This window comes from Plecotus auritus (genome assembly GCF_963455305.1).
Source record: "Plecotus auritus genome assembly, chromosome: 1".
NCBI lineage: Eukaryota > Metazoa > Chordata > Mammalia > Chiroptera > Vespertilionidae > Plecotus > Plecotus auritus.
The window spans coordinates 232,000,453-232,022,122 of record NC_137770.1 but is presented as its reverse complement, the minus strand read 5'-3'; the positions used below and the strand labels follow the sequence as shown (position 1 = coordinate 232,022,122).

At 33.4% G+C, this 21,670-nt stretch overlaps 1 protein-coding gene across 2 annotated transcripts in view; it reads left to right on the top strand.

Moving 5' to 3' along the window:
- Positions 1-21,670, top strand: part of STIM2 (stromal interaction molecule 2) — a 148,581-nt gene that overhangs the window by 117,900 nt on the left and 9,011 nt on the right. The window contains exons 4-11 of one of the 2 annotated variants that reach the window (XM_080657871.1): positions 1,913-2,024; positions 5,749-5,864; positions 8,677-8,854; positions 9,569-9,746; positions 14,353-14,520; positions 14,781-14,804; positions 15,224-15,324; positions 15,554-15,792. In XM_080657871.1, the coding sequence (XP_080513997.1) occupies positions 1,913-2,024; positions 5,749-5,864; positions 8,677-8,854; positions 9,569-9,746; positions 14,353-14,520; positions 14,781-14,804; positions 15,224-15,324; positions 15,554-15,792 (1,116 nt within the window). The remainder of the gene's footprint in view (positions 1-1,912; positions 2,025-5,748; positions 5,865-8,676; positions 8,855-9,568; positions 9,747-14,352; positions 14,521-14,780; positions 14,805-15,223; positions 15,325-15,553; positions 15,793-21,670) is intronic. The other variant, XM_080657872.1, reaches the window with a different exon arrangement.

Genomic DNA, 21,670 nt, shown 5'->3' with positions numbered 1-21,670 from the left:
ATAATTAAAAAAGGCAGATTCCTTTTTATACAGATGGATTCCCAGGTCTGCTTTTATTGTTCACTTGTTTTCTTCATTTTTCTTGGACCTTTTCTGTGGTATATAAACACTTTGTTTTCCAAAATCCTTAAGTTAAATGCAGATAATATGGAGCTCTTCATTTTTCAAGTGTATTTGCATCATTTCCTTTGGATAAACTATCATGGTCCTTCATACTCTTCAAACAAATGTCTGAGTTACTTCCAATATTTAACTGGTTGTTAATTAATATTATTGCTCTCAGAATAGTATGGCATCAGGTCCTGTGGTTGGTCAGCCTAGGTTCACATTTAGTCTTGCTACTGACTACTTTGGTCTCACCAACGTCTCAGTTCCTCATCTCCAAAATGGAGATGATCATGTTAGTGCCTCGTAAGTTTTTTGTTTTGTTTTGTTTTGTTTTGTTTTGTTTTGTTGTGTGTGTGTGTGTGTGTTTTTAAGGCTCAAAGGAAAAAGTGTATATAGAAAGCTTAATTCAAAAATCAGTGTCCAGGAGAAGAGATGTTGGCTATCATTTTCCTCACGATTTTGATCCAGTCTCTTAGAATCCATTACTAACTATCCTCATTCTTCTGGAAGTTCTCATTCAGTCTAATCTACATGCTGATGACTCTCAATTTATGTCTCCATTCCTAACCTCACTCTTTCCTAAGGTTCAGACTTGTATATCTGACTGCTTATCTACACTTAAATATCTACTACATACTTTAAACATAGCATGTCTAAAAACAGATCTTTGATCTCTGCCACCTGCCGATACTTGCCTCCCCAGTCTGTCCCCACCATTCTTTCCTATCTCAGTTAATGGCACCATCCTCTGTACTTTTTTTGGGCTTTACTTTAGCTATCAACCCCCACCCACTTTATCAGCACATCTAGCAGCATTATCCCAGAATATGTCCTGAATCTAACCACATGTCACCATATTCTCTACCAGCACCATAATCCAAGGCAATAATCTCTTCTGCTTGGGCAGATATATAAGGAGTGGTTTCCTTATTTCTCTCTGTTTTCAGTCTTGTCTCCTATAATCCATTCTCCACATTTTGAAGGCTGATAGTTTCAAAACATAGATTATTTTACCCTTTACCATTTTATTGAAATTGGAAAAATGTCCAGAATTTTTGAAAACCCTCTATGATCTGCACTCTGACTTCTTTTCTTCCTATCTCTCAACCACAGCTAGTTCATTCCTATCATAAGGTCCTTAAATTAGCTTTTCCTGCCAATTTGGGATATTTTTCACCCAGATCATCACAGTGTTGGTTCCTTTTAATTTTTAGGTCTTGGTCTTGATAATAGCTCTTCAGAGAGGTTTATCCTGACATCTTTCCTTCCTTAATAGCTGATCAATATCTGAAATCTGCCCCCCTTTCTTTTTTTCATAAATTGCTCCTCCCTAGTCCCAAGGTAATTTATGTTCCATGAGGGCAAGAACTTTATATTCATCTTGTTTATTACCATATTCCCGGTGCATATGTGGAAAGAATGATGAATAATAAGATTTCTACATTCAGGGAAATAATGGTTTGTTTCATCCTGCACAAACTTTGCATAGTTACTTATTTTAGAATTAACCATGTTAATGTTTTGTCTCTTTTAATGTGTTTTCTCTGTTCTAGATTTGTAAGCCCTTTAGGGTAGGAGGTATTTCTTCATTGTTTTTAGCTCTCAGAGAATGCTAAATACCATTTTAGTACTTAACATTGATTGAATTGAATTGAAAAATTGAGTCTAACATCTTTATTTCCTCTGAAATTATAGTAATTATATATGTGTGTGTTTATGTGTATCTATATAAATAGATACATAATTTATATAAATTCTGAAAGTAGGTGTGTATAAATATGCTTTCCCCTTTTATACCTTGTAGTTCATAATTGGACCCTTGAGGACACACTTCAGTGGTTAATAGAATTTGTAGAACTACCCCAGTATGAGAAGAACTTTAGAGACAATAATGTCAAAGGAACAACGCTTCCCAGGTGAGTGTTTATTATCCAAATGTTTTTTTTCCACTCATGGAGAGTTATATGCTACATGTTACTTTTCATTGCCAAATCTACAAGTTACTTCTGTGGCTAAGAACTCAAAGGACATATTATACATATATCCATTCTTTAATTTTTGAAGGTATGAGTTTTTTGCAAGTTTTAATCAATTTTTCTTGTCTAAACAATACCAAACACCCTTTAAAAAATTTATACCCAAGAAAAGTAATTTTGAGAATGAGAAGGTGGGCCAGCTGTATCTTTTTTTTTAGATAACATCAAAGGAACCAACCTCAGACCATCTGGTAAATATGAAAAAAAAAATTGTTTATTTGATACAGATCCACCTTTATGAAAAGATCTGTTTGAATGGATTAATTTATAGATCCTTCTTAATTGGCATTCTTTTAATAACAATAACCACTCAGTATTAGTGGCCATAAGTTAAACCTTAAAAAATGAATTTTAATGAACAAAATGTAAATAATAGCAAGCACTTTTAACTGTAAATTGCATAGAGGTACTCTATATTATCTCATATAAGTTTCATGGTTAACATGAACTATGTATTATTATCCCCATTTTATAGATTTAAAAAACCAAGTCAGAGAGAATTTAAATATTTTGCCCAAGGCAGCATTTGAACACAAATAAATCTGATACCAGAGTTTAGGATGCTAATTTATCCTTTCTATGTCTGTAATTGTTACTAGTTTTCTGAATTATGTTTCCTAAATCTCCATTAGTAAACTTAATATTTATAGATTTTAATGTTAAAATTTGCAGTAATTCTACCAGAATTTGACCCTTACAAGGTTGCTTATGTTTCATTCCTCCCTGGATTGTTTCTTATACCAAAAAAAGACTCTAATCCCTTTTTATTATCTAACTAGAGGCCCAGTGCACAGATTTGTGCACCAGTGGGGTCCCTTGGCCTGGCCTGCAGGATCAGGCCAAAACCGGCTCTCTGACATCCCCCAAGGGTCCCAGATTGTGAGAGGGTGCAGGCCAAGCTGAGTGAACCCGTCAGTGCATGATCGGGGCTGGGAAGGGATGTGTGAGGTTGGCCAGCCAGGGAGGGACCGCAGGAGGGTTCCAGGGCGTGCCCAGCCTGTCTAGCTCAGTCCTGATTGGCTGGACCCCAGCAGCAAGCTAACCTACTGGTAGGAGCGTCTGCCCCCTGGTGGTCAGTGCACGTCATAGCAAGTGGTTGAGAGGCATTAACATATTACGCTTTGATTGGTTGAACAGACGACCAGACACTTAGCATATTAGGCTTTTATTATATAGCATTATTATACATGATGAAATATGCACATTGTATTTCTAATCAATTTGCTTACCTACCCTATTTAAATAAATGACTTTTATTGATTGCAAGTTGGAAGTTTTCACATTTCCCTTAAATGTATCCTGAATATCGACATCGGTATTTTTTTACTGTGGACATGACTATATTGATGAAATTATGGGGATAAGTGTTAGTTCAACAAGTGCGTATTCAGTATCTTTATGTTCATGGTGCAACTAGATGCTGGAAAGAAGACAAAAATCAAATATAATATAGTTCTTGCTTTTAAATAAGAAAAATTGAAACAAGCAGGATAGTAGAGCATTAAAATGGGATTAAAGTTTTCTAAGTTATATATGTTACCCTGGTTATGAGGAACCCATGGTATTTTTCTTATGTTGTCTTTGGGAAGTTTCTTTATAAAACAACAGCATTAAATAAAATTGACTACTCTGTATTATGGCAGTAAATGTTATAGCTACTTTTTTCTTTTGATTAAATAAAGGATATCAGAGATACCTCAAATTCTGGTAGAATTGTTGAAATAATACACACTTAATCAAGATCAATTTTTAAAAATAGTGAACATGTTTCTACAGAAGAAAAGTTATGTATGTAGAAGCTTTCAGGTCAGCACATTGGAATCTTATATGGTACTGCAGCTAGATAAGTCCATTTAAAGAGGCAGTATCATTTAACTTAAACAACCATGTAAGCTACAGAGTGTTTTGTAGGGCAACTGCAGATATAGGAGCTATTTATAAAAAAGCATTAGAAAATATATTACACATTCTAGATGTATACATGCCTAAAACAATTCATTATTGTTTCCTTTCTGTGACATTAAAATATTGTTACCTCTGAAATAGATAGCCAAAATTATGTTAGTTTTATATTAGTTATAATGGTTATCTTAAGCCTTTTACTGTATATTCTGTTCTCTGTAATTCTTATTACCAGAGCTTATACTGAGGCTCTCTTCACCTGATACATTCCTCCTCATTCCTTTCAGACTTGTGTGATCTTCCCTGACATCCTCACCCACTCAGGTAGAATCACTTCCACCTCTGGGCTCATATTGAACTTTGCATAAAATTCTGTTACATAGTTTCCTTTTTACTACATCTCATTGTCTTTCTTAAATTTAGTCTATTGATAGTATTGCTATGGATTCATTCATGCATCCATCCATGCATTCATTCATTCATCTATTATACAAACATTTATCAAGCATCTACTTTTGCCAAGCACCATGCTAGGTTTGGGGATACAGAGTGAAGATCGTTTTTGCTTTCAAGGACTTTGATAAGTGTCATATTAAAGGAGTAATAGGAACATACACGTAAGGTATCTGTGGAGAAGATGAAGGAAGCCATTTTATAAAGGGAAAGTTAGAGATCTTTACTCTCTGAAGTTTTATAGAAGCCTTATAGGAGTTCCTATAACTTCTTCATACTCAGAGGTTCTGATATCGCCCTAACTCAAGTGTAGTGGTTCAGGTGCAGTCGTTGGAATCATACATATTTGGGTTTGAATCTCTGCCTTACCTCTTACTAATTATGTAATCTTGAGCAAGTTACTCAACCTCTCACTACTTTAGTTTCCTCATCTATAAAATGGGAAATACACACACACACTCTCACATATAATATAGTTTGTTTTGAATTTTAATTAAGCCCTGACCCAGGTCCCGATACATAGTACATGCTTGTTTTTATTGTCATTGTTATTAACAATTACTTTATTATTATTATTATTATAAGCATCATACTTGGTTATTAAGAAATCTTAGCTGACTACTGACTGAGCTGCTTGGGTTTGAAGTCCAAATTGAAGTGATTTTACTACCTTGTTTTACCTGTGCCTTTGGCCCCCTACTTACTTTTTTCATAGCTAATAAAATGGGTCAGTACTTCTTATTACATCAGTCCTTCAGTTTACTTTCCCAACCAATGATGACTGCTTGCTTCCCACTGATGACTTAGTAGACTTTGTTTAATTTTTAAACAGTTTAAACATTAGACTGTAAAGGTATAGACTTCTTAGATACTATTTTTTAAAGTCTGCTATTACTTATAAGTTTCTTGTTCTTTGTGAAATGACAGTAGGATGTCAGGTAATTAATGATTATAAAATATTTTGAATTTGATAAATTTTAAAATCATATTAAGTTATAGTACAAAATAACCTCAGAAAACAAAAATACCAACCTAGCAACTAAATTATTAATATTCAGGAGTGTTTGTACAGCTAACATTGCACTGAGAAGGTTTTTGATAAATGTAATAAAGTATTAAATCACACTTGAATAAGCTCTTACATTAATGATCACTAATATGCAAAGTATTAAATATGTTGCTCAAATATTTAAATTTATATGCTAGAAATATTTTTATTTAATGTATATGTATTTTTTTAACTGAACAGGATAGCAGTACATGAACCTTCATTTATGATATCTCAGTTGAAAATCAGCGACCGGAGTCACAGACAAAAACTTCAGCTCAAGGCACTGGATGTGGTTTTGTTTGGACCTCTAACACGTTAGTATTTGCTCTCACAGAATTTGATACAAAAGAATAATCAGATCATCTATTTGTTATCTAAAGAAGGAAAAAGTAAGGAAGGTAGTAGACCACTAAGAAGAATACTCTATTAGGTATAAAGGAAATTTAATACTATCTTAAAACAAAAGATTTATAGGGTTAGACTTTTTGTCATTGAAATATAGAGTGTGAAATTTTCAACGCTTGTTTACTGATATTAAAAGTTATAAACATTATGTTAGTTGAAAATTTAGAATTAAATTTCTAGATTTGAAACTTTATGTCTTTATAGCAATTTGTTAATGTTATTATAGTTGGATGTTCACTGAAGAGTCCCTTTAAAAAATGGTGCAATCTAACCATCTTGATGCATGAAGTAATAGAACCTAACTTGATTTCATTAATCACCAAGAAAATAATTTTTTATATAGATCAAAGGTAAAGACCCACTTTAAAACTTTACAAAATAACAGACTCTCCTGACACAAGCACAAGGTGGTGAATTGTTCTTTAGATTGTTTTGAAGAGGAATAGTTAAGTAATTAATCTGTCATATTTGTAAAGAAAATAAACCTGTATTTCTTTAATTTGACAGGACTACTGTTTCTCAGAAGGAAAGTTTAATATGCTTATTTAATTTCAAATTTCAGAAAGTGTTTCAAGAGGCACATGTTAGGGGAATTATGTTTTATTTTTCCGAAGCCAAAAATGAATAACATAATTAATACAAGAAAAATGACTTTTACAAATTAGGAAACTAACATTTATTTTACCTCGATTCTTGAAGCTAGGACACTTGCAGGTTTCTATGATACTATCTCGGGAGTGGCTCTGCTAAAAAAGAGTTGCTGAAGCGGTTGGATGGATTCCATGACTTTACTGGAGGTTCTTTTTTGGCTCAGGCTAAAAGAGCAGCTGGTGAAACAGCTGGAACTTCCCTTTGTGAGGGTTGGTGGAAATGCACTGTTGGAAATTACAAACCCTAGGAAATAGAACACTACTGAAATGCCGAGCATTCCACGGAGATGATGCCCTTTCTAACCTTTTCCTTGTCTAAGTTTTCTACTGGATCTCCTGGGGGTTGTCTTCTGTGCGATTCTTCCTAATTTTTTCATGTGGATGATTGGTGAAAATAGGAATTAAATTCCATAACTTATCTCTATATAAAACTTGGTCAGAAATATTTATATTTTATTAATTCAGGAACAAAGCACCCTCTAAGTCTAAGCCAAAACAGTATTATATTATTATTTGAAAAGGAGCCAAACTAGTCTCAGAGAATGTTGAAAATAAATATTTTAATAAACAAACTAATTAAGCTGCATTTTTTTATTGTTTGTCTTAAAATTTTTATTTGAGTGAATGAGCCTCTAGTTGGAACACCCATGTTAGGTTTATACAAAACCAGCAATGTCAAATGAACAGAGATACATTTTAAAGGAGTTTCCCCTAAAATCTTTTCTAGTTTGTGGTACATACTGCAGTTTGGAAACTTGCCCATCTATTTATTGTTATTTCTGGTGATTATATTTCAGCCTGAAAAGGGCTCATAATTGAACTAGAGCCTGAGTGGAACCTCTCAGTCTGAGGCAGAAATAGAAATAAATCCTTTGAGACTTTACCCTGGGGTAGTGCATCTCTTTCACTGTGGGCGAGGGCATGCACTCTGGAAACACACAACCCTGAGGGTGTCTAGCATAGAGCATGCTATTTATTGCACTGTGCAAACATATACGAACCCTAGACTTGTAAGCACAGGAACTTGTCATGCATACATTTTATTGTGTTAGTTATCATTGTGTCTTCTTCCAAAAAGCCCCCTGAAAATTAATGTGTATTGACAACTCTAGTAAAGTTCCTAATAAACGAGGACATTATTTGACTAGTGATTTCTATGTTTTGTATCATTGAAGATGGTAGGCCCTGGCTCCTTACTCTTTACTTACAACAATGTTGGGGTTACTGTCTTGCCTGACTTGGTAGGGAAGGTGATCCTATTCTTCCTAATAACCCAGATATCTCTGGCAAGTAACCATCTAAAACAATATTGTTATGGTCATTTAACCCATGGTTTCTTAACCTTGGCATTATTCACATTGCAGGTTGGATAATTCTTAGGTAATTTTTTTGTAGAAGAGGGTGAGGGGGGAAATTATTTTCTTGGGCATTGTGGGATGTTTAACAACATCTTTGGCTTCTACCTACTAGACATCAGTAACAGCTCTCCCCAGCTGCTTTCACTCTCCTCCCAATTGTGACCAAAAAAGAAAAAGTCTAAATGTTTGCTGGGGAAAAATACCACCTTTGGTTGAAAATCACGGATTAGTCTTAATTAGTTACATGGCTATATGCTTGGGGAAGATGCTTTTTGGTGAATGAATAGCATTCCAGTTTGTTTATCAAAGCATCACAGCTGCCTAACTTGACTATAGGAGTTGGAATGCGATGCTGACATTCTTTATGATTCCTTCACCCAGAGGACCATTCTCAGTACATCATGGGAGGTGCTGTCGGTTTTTCAGGGGTCCCAGGACTTCTGTTACTACCTCCTGTACCAGCAGGGACATGGAGCATCCATATTGGTTTGTCTCTGTCTCCTGTAGGTCTAGTATATCAGGTAGTTACAATAAACACATTGATTATTTGAAAAGGATTTTTTAAAAGGTTGAGCTTTTATATGGGCGGGTCATCTTGACTTTTTTTGTTTGTTTTATTTTTAGATGCCTACTAATTTTAAAAAAGTCTCTCTGTGTATTGAGATTCTGTTACACTCAAAGATTAATTTAACCATCTTTAATTCTCTCCATAGGCCCTCCTCATAACTGGATGAAGGATTTTATCCTCACAGTTTCTATAGTAATTGGTGTTGGAGGTTGCTGGTTTGCTTACACACAGAATAAAACATCAAAAGAACATGTTGCAAAAATGATGAAAGACTTAGAGAGTCTGCAAACTGCAGAGCAAAGTCTAATGGACTTACAAGAGAGGTGAGTAAGTAAAACAAGCTATAAGTCTTATTTATGTAGGAAAATACTATTTATGAAAATGTAATATGGGCATGTGCATATACACATTTAGGTTGATACATCAGGAATGTATGTATACTTCATTTCATATATGTACAAAAGTATCATTATATTTTTATAATTATTGATTTATTATGAAGGTATGCTCTAGGGAATGAATGGGTAGAGACCAATGGAAATCAATCATAAATAGGTGGAATTATATATGAAATTAAATTATATTTTTGACATGATTTAAATAATTCTGTATTTCCTAAAAGTCTCTTTGCTAAAGAGTATTTCCCTGTTATCCCTGTATTTTGATCTCAAGATAACCAAAATAGTCTGGCCAGTGTGGCCCAGTTGGTTGAACATAGACCTATGAACCAGGAGGTCACAGTTCGATTCCCCATCAGGGCACATGCCCAGAGCTGATCAATGATTCTCATTATTGATGTTTCTATCTCTCCCTCTCCCTTCCTATCTGAAATCAATAAAAATATATATTTTTAAAAAGATAACCAAAATAGCTGTATATAATAGGCTACCTAATTATTTTATTATCCAGACTTAAGATTAATAGAAAATTCTACAAATTTTGGTTGCATATATCCTACTACTTGATATATATTTATTTTTTATTTAATAAAATGAAATTTTGGAAACTTGTGAGGAATTACATTTTTATTCTTTAAGACTTGAAAAGGCACAGGAAGAAAACAGAAATGTTGCTGTAGAAAAGCAAAATCTAGAGCGCAAAATGATGGATGAAATCAATTTCGCAAAGGAGGAGGCTTGTCGGCTGAAGGAGCTAAGGGAGGGAGCTGAAAGTGAATTGAGTAGACGTCAATATGCAGAGCAGGAATTGGAACAGGTATTTACATTTTTAAAAAAGTATTTGCTAGAATATTTGTATTGCCGTTCTGAGTTTTTTGTTTTTGTTCAATCTTGTACATTTAGTTCAATTGTATACTCTTCGGTTAATCAAAGAATCATTTGTTAATATTGTTTGCATTGGTCAAAATCCTTTTAGCAAAATAACAAAGTAGTAACTAAAAGATAAAGTTGCCATTGCCGAAACCGGTTTGGCTCAGTGGATAGAGCGTCAGCCTGTGGACTGAAGGGTCCCAGGTTCGATTCCGGTCAAGGGCATGTACCTTGGTTGCGGGCACATCCCCAGTAGGAGGTGTGCAGGAGGCAGCTGATCGATGTTTCTCTCTCATCGATGTTTCTAACTTTCTATCCCTCTCCCTTCCTTTCTGTAAAAAGTCAATAAAATATATATATATAAAAAAAAGATAAAATTGTCATCATGTTCTCTCATTCATGAACTCTCATCCCAGGCCATGTCAATTGTCTTGAGTAAATGTAATGCGTTTATTTAATTTAACATCTGTAATGTTTCCGTTCTCAACTGTAACCTAGTAAAGTATGTCTAATGTTAAACTTCTCTGCAAAGGTAAAGAATCTCTATTAAACATCCATTTGAGTCCTATTAAATGGCTTTAGAATAGAATCTGCTAACAATTGTGAGGTTGTCTAAATTTTAGACTGTAAAGCAGCGGTCGCCAACTGGTGGTCCGCGGACTACTGGTGGTCCGTGAAGTCTGAAAGGTTGGCGACCGCTGGCCTAAAGGATGTCCTTTCCAATATCTGCTTCCACCATGAATTTACTCAAGATGGATAATAGGCATTCAGGCATTGGGTAGTCCTGTGGGTGGTGGTTCTGGAAGAATTTAATTATAGGCAGATATATTTGTTTTTTATTCCTTCTATAAAATATTAACACAAACGTAGTGGCTTTAACACAACACATATTTATTGTCTTACAGTTCTCAAAGTCAGAGTTTAAAACAGGTCCTCAGGCCTGCATTCCTTCTTGAGGCCCTAGGGGAGGATCTGTTTCCTTGCTTTTCCAACTTGTAGGGGCCGCCTGCATTTCTTGGCTCTTGGCACCTTCCTTCATCTTCAAAGCATGTCACTGCAACCTCTGGTTCTATGGTCTCATCTCCTTTTTTGACTCTGACCCTTGTATTATTGGTAAAAAAACTGAGGTACAAAATGAGGAGGAGAAAACTTTCTCCAGATTAGAGAGTGACTCAGTTGTAAACCAGGGCCAAGAACCTAGGTGTTCTGCCTTCCACTTTGCTTTCTGCATTGTTGCCTTCTTAGTCAAGTGCTAAATAAATAAAAATTATGTGATGAATGAGTTTCAATTTCAACTCCTGAGAAAATGTTCAAAGTGCAATTACTATTTCTTTTGAGTTTGTAATTTTTTTGACTAAATGCAGTCAGCCATCTCTTTTATTAACTGCTAACTCTTCTTTTCATATAACCCAAGACATCTGTTTTTTGGACCTTTTCCCTGGAAAGAGTTTGTTCTTTTAAGTTGCCTTTTAGACATAATTGTAGTCAGGCTCTATTTACCTGAAAAAAACAACAACAAAAAGCACTTCTGTACAGATCATAGTAAAGAACAGGAGGATAACAACAACAAAAAAGGCCTAGCTAAAATTATAGTGTTCAAGACTTACTTTGCCCTTTCCTTCTGTGAGAACTCCCTGCCTGTTCCCACTGAGACTTCTAACTCTTGGTTTGTTCCCAATACTAAATTAAAAGCTTGTTAGCTGTTTTTCTGAACTTTGCAGATAAAAAGTACAAATCAGAAAGCAGTAATGGGAATTCTCTACACTATGGAGATATAAACTGATAGCAGTATTATATAGGTGACTATTTCACAGTGAGGGACAAGACAATAGAAAAGAATGCCCAAGAATCACTAACATTCTCATCTGAGGTTTTTGGCATGGAGACCCTAAGATTACCATGGTATGATATCTCAGTACAAAGAATCCTAATGAGATCTGGAGTCAGTGAGAAGTAAGTTTAAAGGAGAGAAATGGGTATTTAGAAAGATCTCTATCCAATATGATTATAGAAATAAGAAACACAATTTTATGAGTGTTTATGTGTTTTATGCATATTACAAATGGTTCATTGCTAAATTTTAATCTTCACAAAACATAGAGATTACCCTCATTTACAGATGAGATATGTAAAGAGGTTAAATAACTTACCTTAGGACACAGTGGCAAGATTAAGTGGCAAAGTCAAGATACTGCATGTCATATTCCAGAGTCCATGTTTTCCTTTAATGTTATTAAAGGCTTTGTTTATGGAAGTAAGTTTAACTGGGAAATTTCAGTACATTGTTATATAATCCACATTTCTACATAGTTGGAAGCATTACTATATTTTGTCTGGGGGATAAATCAAGTTCTCAAAATTAGAAGGCAGAAGAATCTGGTACATATTTTATATAGTATTCTTTACCCTAAAACAAAAACTTTTGGGTAAATAATAGTACCACTTTGATATCTTTTGCGTAAATTCTTTTCACATATGTAATTTTTTTCTTAAAGTCTAAAGAAGCTTAAGTCAGGACAATTCATAGTATCCCTGCTCTACATGAGACAGTCAGCCTTAGAAAGTAAAGAATTTGCTAGAGATCAGAGAGGTAATAACGAATCAAGTTTCATCTAAAAGCTAGGTTTTCCAGATGTTTAGGCTGTTTCTTTCTAATATGTTTTTACTTATTGCTGTTTTACACAAAAAACTATGTCAATAATTATATTTTTAAACAACTTAATCATAATTTGTGAAACCTATTAATTACTCAATTTTAGATCCATTCCCCTAAAAATAACAATGTAATTCAATCTAAGGGTTGGAATTTAGGTCAAATGATAAACTTAGGAATTAGCAGAAAAATAGTTTAAATAGTTGCTATTACTAGAAGGTAAGGATTTTTTTTAAAAATTGAGACATTATTTGATAGTCAATCAAAACATAGTAAAGCCTTAATTTATACTGGAAATATATCATTTCTATATTAAATGTGTTCATTGAATTACTTTAGGAGAAATAACTTTGTAGATATAACATTAAGGAAAATTTTCATGATTAAAAAGAAAAACTTCAGTGAAATTTGTTTAGATTGTGTATATACTTCTTTGGCAATGAAAACTACATAAGAAAATTTAGCTTTAAAAACTTGTCAGAAGAAGGGCCTGCAGCCCTTCACTTTGTGGTATTATGCACATCACAGGACCTGAGCTCACATTCTCTCTTCCTGAGAGATTAGCAGGACGCCACACAGCTTAGCCAAGCTTCTTATTAAACACAGTATTGTCCGAAGCACATTGCCTGAATTGTGTCAGGCAAATGTTGCTTAGGATTTGTTTTCAGCAATCTTATCCTTGCTTTTAATATTTGTTTTTTGATTTATCTACTTAGTGTCCATTGTGAATTTTTGTTCTTAAATTGTAGACTTTTAAAAAATGCTTTCTGCATATTTTTTCTTACAGTATCTGACAGCCATTCTGTTTCTTCTTCAAAAGTTTGTGTATAGTACTCTTAGTTTAATCTGGCAAACAACAAAGTTTATTTAAATATGTTGGGTTTTTAGATCAAACATTCTCCTGCATGTTGGTTTAGAAGTGGAGTTTTAGTTACCTTACTTAGCCTGAGGAAAATTAATTTGCAGTTATGGTGTTCAGAAGCAGGATTCTCCATAGTCACTCCTTACTCTGTCTGAAGGTCTTCAGCATATGTAATTCCATAAATTTCATCATGTGTCTTTACATATCTTTAGCTTGAATTCTGATAGTTTAAGTGAATCATTCCTAGAATGGGTTGTCTCTTCCTTTTGTGTCCTTTTTCTTTGTGATGCTTTCCTTAAGAATATTTTCCTTAGCATGTAATACCACCTCCCACACTAACACTGGCTCCCCTCAAGGGCACTGAAAGGAAGACGTGGGCACTGAAGGTTATGCATGGTTTCTCATGGAAAAATCAGATGGACTCTCAGTCAGAATCTACTTTCTCAAAATTTACAACTTATCTACTTTCTGGTATATTAGGAGCAGTGGATTAAATAGCAGTGGTAAAAATTCTCCAGAACAGTGAGTGTATAGTTACGGAGTATATAGTAGGGCTTTGGGGGAATGTTAGAAGGGGTAGTAGAACAGATATTCACCCTATTTTGGACACTTATTCATATCCTACTTCATAAACAAATAATGCATTATGAGAAGAATGTGATAAGTTTTAGTTTTCATATGCCCTAGATTTATTTTTTTCACTCTTAGTGAGTCTGGTTATAATAAAATATAAAAACTAAATATTACAGTTTAAGGTCTATGTAGGTCCCCTCTATCCTCTGGTTTTACAACTTTGCTTAGTGAATTTAAGATGCACTTAAAACTACAGCTTAAGTTTTAATGTCAGAAATATATTGTTTTAGAATTCGTGATTTAAAATGGTGTTTACAAAGAGCATAATTAAAATGGCCTTTTCTCTTAATTTGGGAACTAAAATATCTTAATTTCTTTAAAAATTTTTAATTTGAATATCATAAAAGAAATTTCTCTCTTTTTTTCCTTCTTCTCCCTCCCTCTCTCCCTCCCTGACCCATCCAGGTTCGAATGGCTTTAAAAAAGGCTGAAAAAGAATTTGAACTCAGAAGCAGCTGGTCTGTTCCAGATGCACTTCAAAAATGGCTTCAGTTGACACATGAAGTAGAAGTACAGTACTACAATATTAAAAGACAAAATGCCGAAATGCAATTAGCTATTGCTAAGGATGAGGTACTCTATTATATTTCAAAACTTACTAAATTTCTAGAAGGATTAACCAGTTGCAATGCAAAGATATGAATAAATTTTTATTATTGCAGATTCCTTTTTTGAACTGGAACTTATTGATATTAATTGACTCATAATCATAGGCTGTAAAGTAGAATTGCTTTCTTTAAAGAGGTGTATACCTTTCAGAATGACCTTAGTGTCATTTAAAAGTCATCCTTATTATCCTTATAAATGTTTTATACAGAGCTTTTCTCCTCTAGGTTGCTGCTTCATATCTGATTCAGGTCAGTAGTTACTAGAAATTAATGTCTGACTTTATTAAATTGTGTGAAATACGATTAAGTATTAATCTGATATGTAGCACACACACAAAAAAGAGTTCAGTTCACTCACTAACACCTCTGTTGCAGTAGGATATAATGTTATTTGTTAGTTTTAATAAAAAATTCAGGTCTTTCTGAATCACAGAAATAGGAGACAAATTCTCCAGAACAGAGTTTTTAATCATATTGTTTAAGTTGGGAAAGCATGTTTGTTTTTTCCCTCATCTATTTTCTTTTTTGGAAAATAGGGCTATATATTATTGACTAATAATTTTTCACTGATTTTATGATTATTAATATTTTTTAAACAAAATAAACTTCATTAATATATGTATATTTTCCCCAAACCTAGCCTTATTTTTCTCTCCTTTGGTTTCTAGGCAGAGAAAATTAAAAAGAAGAGAAGCACAGTGTTCGGGACTCTGCATGTTGCACACAGCTCCTCCCTAGATGAGGTAGACCACAAAATTCTGGAAGCAAAGTAAGCATGTTATTTTAGTTGTTTATTTTCACTGTGCTGAAATATGTAATTCTTGGGACAATCTATATTTTAATTTGGTCATGTATAATCACATAATTCATACTAATTCTAAGAGTGTGTAATTTCTTCTTGAAATTAGCTAATTGCCATGGTCTATTCATGTAGTTGTCTTTTTTCAGTGCCATATTAAGGACGACTTGAAATAACTAATTTGTGTTGTCTTTTCCAGGAAAGCTCTCTCTGAGCTGACAACTTGTTTACGAGAACGACTATTTCGCTGGCAACAGATTGAGAAGATCTGTGGCTTCCAGATAGCCCATAACTCGGGGCTCCCTAGCCTGACCTCTTCCCTTTATTCTGACCACAGCTGGGTGGTGATGCCCAGAGTCTCCATTCCACCCTATCCAATCGCTGGAGGAGTTGACGACTTAGATGAAGATACACCTCCGATAGTGTCACAGTTTCCTGGTAAGTGATGAGTTCAAAAGAGAATTGGGATAGCTTCAAAGTAACTTTACACCACGCCGTTTATGGAGCATTTACTTTGAAGGCTATGATAAAACATCTTGTACATTCTTTGTTTTCTCTTTTTGTTGTTAATTTGTGTTTGCTATTTGAGAATACTGTCTGAGGGGTGTGTGTGTGTGTGTGTGTGTGTGTGTGTGTGTTACATCATACATGCTAAATCACTTTTATGAATGAAGGGCTGAACTTTAAAGAAAACATTCTTTCAGAAAGCAGCGTAATCTATAGTACAAAGTAAAATTTAAGGCACGCTCTAATCCTGTGTTCCAATCCTAGCTCTGCCACTAACCAACTGTGTGACTTTCAGCCAGCCTGTAATTTTTTTAAAATTGAGTTGACATTTTCAGTAGGCATGTTTATTTAATATTTTGTTTTGCTTTTCCAATTCTGTGCTTTTATTGAAAGAGTGTTGACTCATAAAGCACTGAATCAATTTACCTTTATATAAAATTAAACTGTGTTTATGTCTATGTTTAGAAAATTTTGTAGATATTTTTGTTGCTAGAAAATGTACAGTTCCTTTGTTATGTTCTATTCTTTGAAAAATTTTACATGGTAAAAAATACATTTTGGCAGGAAAGTGAAATTTAAATATTTTAGGTTTTATTAATAAATTTCAGAATTTATTAATAAGTATTTGGACTTTTCGCAAAGGTATAGAGAGTTTGAATTTAAAATGGTGTATTTTATGTATTAGAAATCATTATCCTTATTGCCTACCGGCTTCATTTTTCCTAACCTTTCTGATCTTTATGAAAACAGTGTATATAGAACAGGAGTCCAAAGAATGGAGAGCAGAAGTTAATTATTAATTGATTGAAGACTTACATGGAAATTTTAGTCTGAGATAAATCATGATATGTGAGCATTTCCAGTTTGAGTTTTTCTATTTAATTATAGCTTTCCTGAAATTATGATTTAGAAAGGGTTCTAATTTTTAAAACATTTTTATGAAAGAAATCTCTAAATTTGCAAATAAATAGTGATTTTGTGTTTATGTCCATTTCTGTGGTTTTAATTCTAAGGTTGGAAAAATGAAACCAGCAGACAGATAATGCAAACAGATTGGGGAGGCACTAAATCTTACAAGAGGAGGGAGGAGAGGACAGATTGTAAATGTAATGAGAACTGAGTGTGTGACCTCACTCATTTTACTGGCCCTATGCTGCAAGATAGTGATGGTTGCAGAGTTATATCTAGATCTGGGCCAGCTCTGCTCTTTGAATGTTGTGTTTATTTGAATTATATGCCCCAAGCTTGACAAATATAACATGGATTCATAGGTATATGATGCTGTTTGAAAACTAAAGTGTTTTTTTTAATGTTGCAGTGCCTCCTTAGAATGCATAATTATGCACCATCAAAAGTGTGCATGAAGATGTATCCCCTAAATTGACTAGATTTTTTAAAGTACTTTTTTAAGGGAAAAGATATTCATATGTGCATTAAAACACTTAGCATTAAATGTGAATAATTATCTTAACTTTTCAGTGATTGTAATATAGAAATTTGAACTTTTAAATATGAAAAAAGTACAAGTTGATTTTGAAGTTAATATGATGTTTAAAAATGCTGTGAACAAATTTATTATCTCTGAAAAATAACTCATACCAAAAATTATACTTGGAGAGCTTTGCCTCCACCCAGTGGCACAACAGAGATACTTCACTCTGCTTAGTTACAAAAGCATAATTTCTAGACCTGATAAATAAGAAACTCCTGGCAATAGGATGAGGGTCTAAGGTAGGATAAAGGCTCTTCATTATATACCCTCCTGAGCAGTTTTAAATTTGTACTCTGGGTAGGTAAGCTGTCTAAGTGTGAAATAATGACAAGGAAACATCCTGCGGCGTGTTAAGAGCAAAGTAAGGTTGTAAAACTATACATACATAGCATAATACTGTCTGTATTTAATTATTTGTAAGGAAAAAAGACAGAGAAGATACTATCAAAGGTTAGCCCTGTGTGGGTAGGAGCAGACGATTGTTTGTTTTCCTGTTGGTACTTTTATAATAGACATTCACAGGGAATGCAGTAGCAATTTATTTAACATCTGTTATTATACACCTTTCCAGATATTCCTAAAAACAATATGCTCACCTACTTCAAAGGTAAACAGATATTAACATTTTGCTTTATTCATCTCTTTATCAAAATAAACCACTACAGCTACAGCTAAACCAGATCGCCTCCCTTTCCCACTCTTCTGAAGTTGTTTATATTCTAAAGCCAATTGTACTTTTATTACATGCAGGTTTATCCATAAGCAATAGATACAATTGTTATTTATTTTAAAATTTACATAAATGTTATCAAACTGTACATATTGATGTATAGTTTTTAACTCTTTTTGCTCAAAACTGTTTTTATAAATTTTCCATGTTTATATAGATTAATTAAATTCACTGTAACTGTTTAATATAAGTTAACCACAGTGTGTGTGTGTGTGTGTGTGTGTGTATGTATGTATGTATGTATGTATTTATTTATTTATTTATTTATTTATTTATTTATTGTAATAATAAACCACAGTTTATCCCTTTTTGTACGGAGATAGGTTCTTTCTCTTTTTTTTTTGTTCCCCTTATAAAATACTACTACAATGAGCATCTTTACCTTCATCTCCATGTCGTAGCTCTGAGGGTTTTTCTGGGTGAACACCTAGAAATGGATTACTAGTCATTGCCAAGTTGCTCTCAAAGTGGTTCTATCAGTTTACACAACCACTATATATGAGAGCCTGTCTTCTTATATCCTTACAATACTTCGAATGATGTGATTTGGTTTATAGCTTGAATGGGTGTTATATGATACCTTACTGTTACTAAAAATTTTATTTCCTTGATGACTATTGAGATCAAGTACCATATCATTTATTGACATTTGTTCAGATTCCTTCCTGAGTTCTTTGTTCCTACTATGGAATTTTCTCCAGGATTTCTTACTGATCTGGAAATTTTTTTTTAAATGTTAACTGGTTATTTGAGGGTTGAAGATATCTTCTCCTAGGATTTGCCTTTGCTTTTTTATTGTGCTATGTTATTTATTTTCTTTTTTAATCAGAAGAGTTTAAAAAAACATTTTAATGGCAAATTTATGATTTGTGCTTTTTATGTCTTTTTCAGAAGGTGGTAGATTTTGTTAGCTGTCCTAAAAGTTTTTAAATTTTGCTTTAATCCCTTAGTCTTTTAATATACCTAGAAGTTATTTTTGTTCATATTGTGAACAAAATATATCATTGTATTTTTGTTCATATTGTGAACAAAATATATCATTGTATGGATAAACAGTTGTCCCAGCCTCATTTCTCCTCTATCTCTGCTGAATTTTGACACCACTTCTCTCCATAGACAAATAAATGCTTCCCGGTTCTGTTTTCTTTCATTGGTCCCATTCTGCCTTAGTTGCTACTTATAGCTTCATAGTAAGTATTGAGGTTTGGTAGGTCAAAGCCTTCATTTATTATTCAGCTTCAGAATTGCTACTCTTGGTCTTTTTAGGATCAGCTTATGAAATTCCATTGGGCTTTTACTGGAATTTCTTTGAATTTACTAACTTACTTGGGAACAAATATTATTCATAAATTCTATTTGAGACCTACTTTTATATCTTTAAGTAAGATTTGTAATTTTCTCTGGGTAGTTCTTGCATATCTTTTGTTTTAAAGGTTAATTGCTAGGTATGATAGCTTGTGCTGATGTTTAGGGAAGTACTGTTGATTTGGATATGCTGATTTTGTATACAGAAACATTGAATTCTCTTCTAAGGACCTTTTGGATTTTTTTGTATAGACAATAATAACGAGTTGCTGTTTTCTTCCCAATCCTAATGATTTTTCCCCTTTGTTCAATCTAAAGCCTCCAATAAACTGTTGATAAGAGTGGTGATTGCAGGTAGTAGTGATTGCCATTTCTGACTTTAAAAAGAATGCTCCCAATAATATTTCATCATGAAGTGTAATTTTTTTCTGTCTACATTTTTGGTAGATTGCTTTTGAATTAAGAAATTTAATTTTTATTTTTATTTTGCTAATAATGATTTTTCTTTTAAATCAATGGATGTAAATTTTACCAGCTTTTTCTACATATTTTGAGGTGATCACTTGCTTTATTTTTTTATTCTGTGCAATTGTAATCTATTTAATTAAATATGTAAAAACTCTAAATAAAATAATATAGCAAACAAATCCAATTTATTATAAAAACAACATTGTGACAAACCAAATCCAATTTATTATGCAAACAGTACATTATGACTTAAGATAAATTGGATTTGATTGGTTGTATTATTTTATTTAGGGTTTTTATATTTTTAATCATTTGTTTAGCCAATAATTTTTCCTTCCGAACACTCTGTTTGATTTTGATATCAAGGTTACTAGTAAAACTAGCATCACAAAGTAAGTCAAGGAATATGCCTATTTTTCCATCCCATTCTTTCCTACTTTTAAATAGAGGTGGTAAAATATAGCGGTTAAGAATGTGGGCTCTGGCCCTGGCTGGGTAGCTGTTGGTTAGAGCATCATCCTGAAATACCAAAATTGTGGGTTCGATCCCTGGTCAGGGCACATATAAGAAATAAGTGAAACAACAAATCAATCTCTCTCTCTCTCTCTCTCTCTTCTGTCAAAACAATAAATAAAAACAAAATTAAAAGAATGTGGGCTCTGGAACAAGATTGCTTAGATTTGAATCCTTACACCACCATTTATATGTATCACACCCCCTCACCTTATAGGTTAATGTTGTCCAGTATTTTGTTTTGAATATCTCATAAAACATCCATTATTTTTTATTTGTGTAGCCTTGTAGGAAGCACTGTCTCTGAGTCTCTATAAAATGTAACCCACCTTGTGTAATTATTTTGTAATTTAAATAATAATACCTGTAAAATACTTAGAACAGATCCTGACCCATAATAATACCCAATAAATGTTTTGAATTTTTATTCCATACTCTGGTAGTATTATTTGTTGTTTAAGGATTTTTGGCAGGAGAGAAGGGGGCAGATTTTTTCCCCCAAAACTATTGATTTAGCTTCTTATAATGGGTAAAAGCCTAGTTTTAAGTTATGTGATTCTAAAATATTGTTTGTTTTACCCGAGTTTTAAAATGTGTTGGCTTAAAGTTGTCCATAGTATTTAACATGATTTAAAATTTTTCACTTATATCTTAAAATCCTTTCGTTTTCCTATCCTTGATTAACCTGGCATAATTTGACTATTTTATTTCACTCACTCTTTCACTCCTCAAAGAACTGTTTTTGTTGTTGATAGTCTCCATTTATTTCTGCTCTTTTATTTTCTTTCTTTTTTTTTTTTAATATATTTTATTGATTTTTTTTACAGAGAGGAAGGGAGAGAGATAGAGAGTTAGAAACATCGATCAGCTGCCTCCTGCACACTCCCCACTGGGGATGTGCCTGCAACCAAGGTACATGCCCTTGACCGGAATCGAACCTGGGACCCTTCAGTCCGCAGGCCGACGCTCTATCCACTGAGCCAAACCGGTTAGGGCTCTTTTATTTTCTTTATTGGAATTTACTTTTTTTTGTTTTATTTTTTAGACACCTAGCTTATGAATTTTTAGTTCTCCTTTTTCCCTTAATGTATGATTTTATGGCTACAAATTTTTCTCTAAGAATCACTTTAACTATTGCCTTTTCCTGTCTGAAGTTTTTTACTGAGCTATTTTAAAGAGATTATTTTTTAAAACATGCTTTCACTGAGGAATGTAGCCTATCTAGACCCAAGTTTTTATCCAGAACACTCACAATTCCTATTCCTTACTTCATGTGGGCTCAAGATGTCTTTTATATCCCC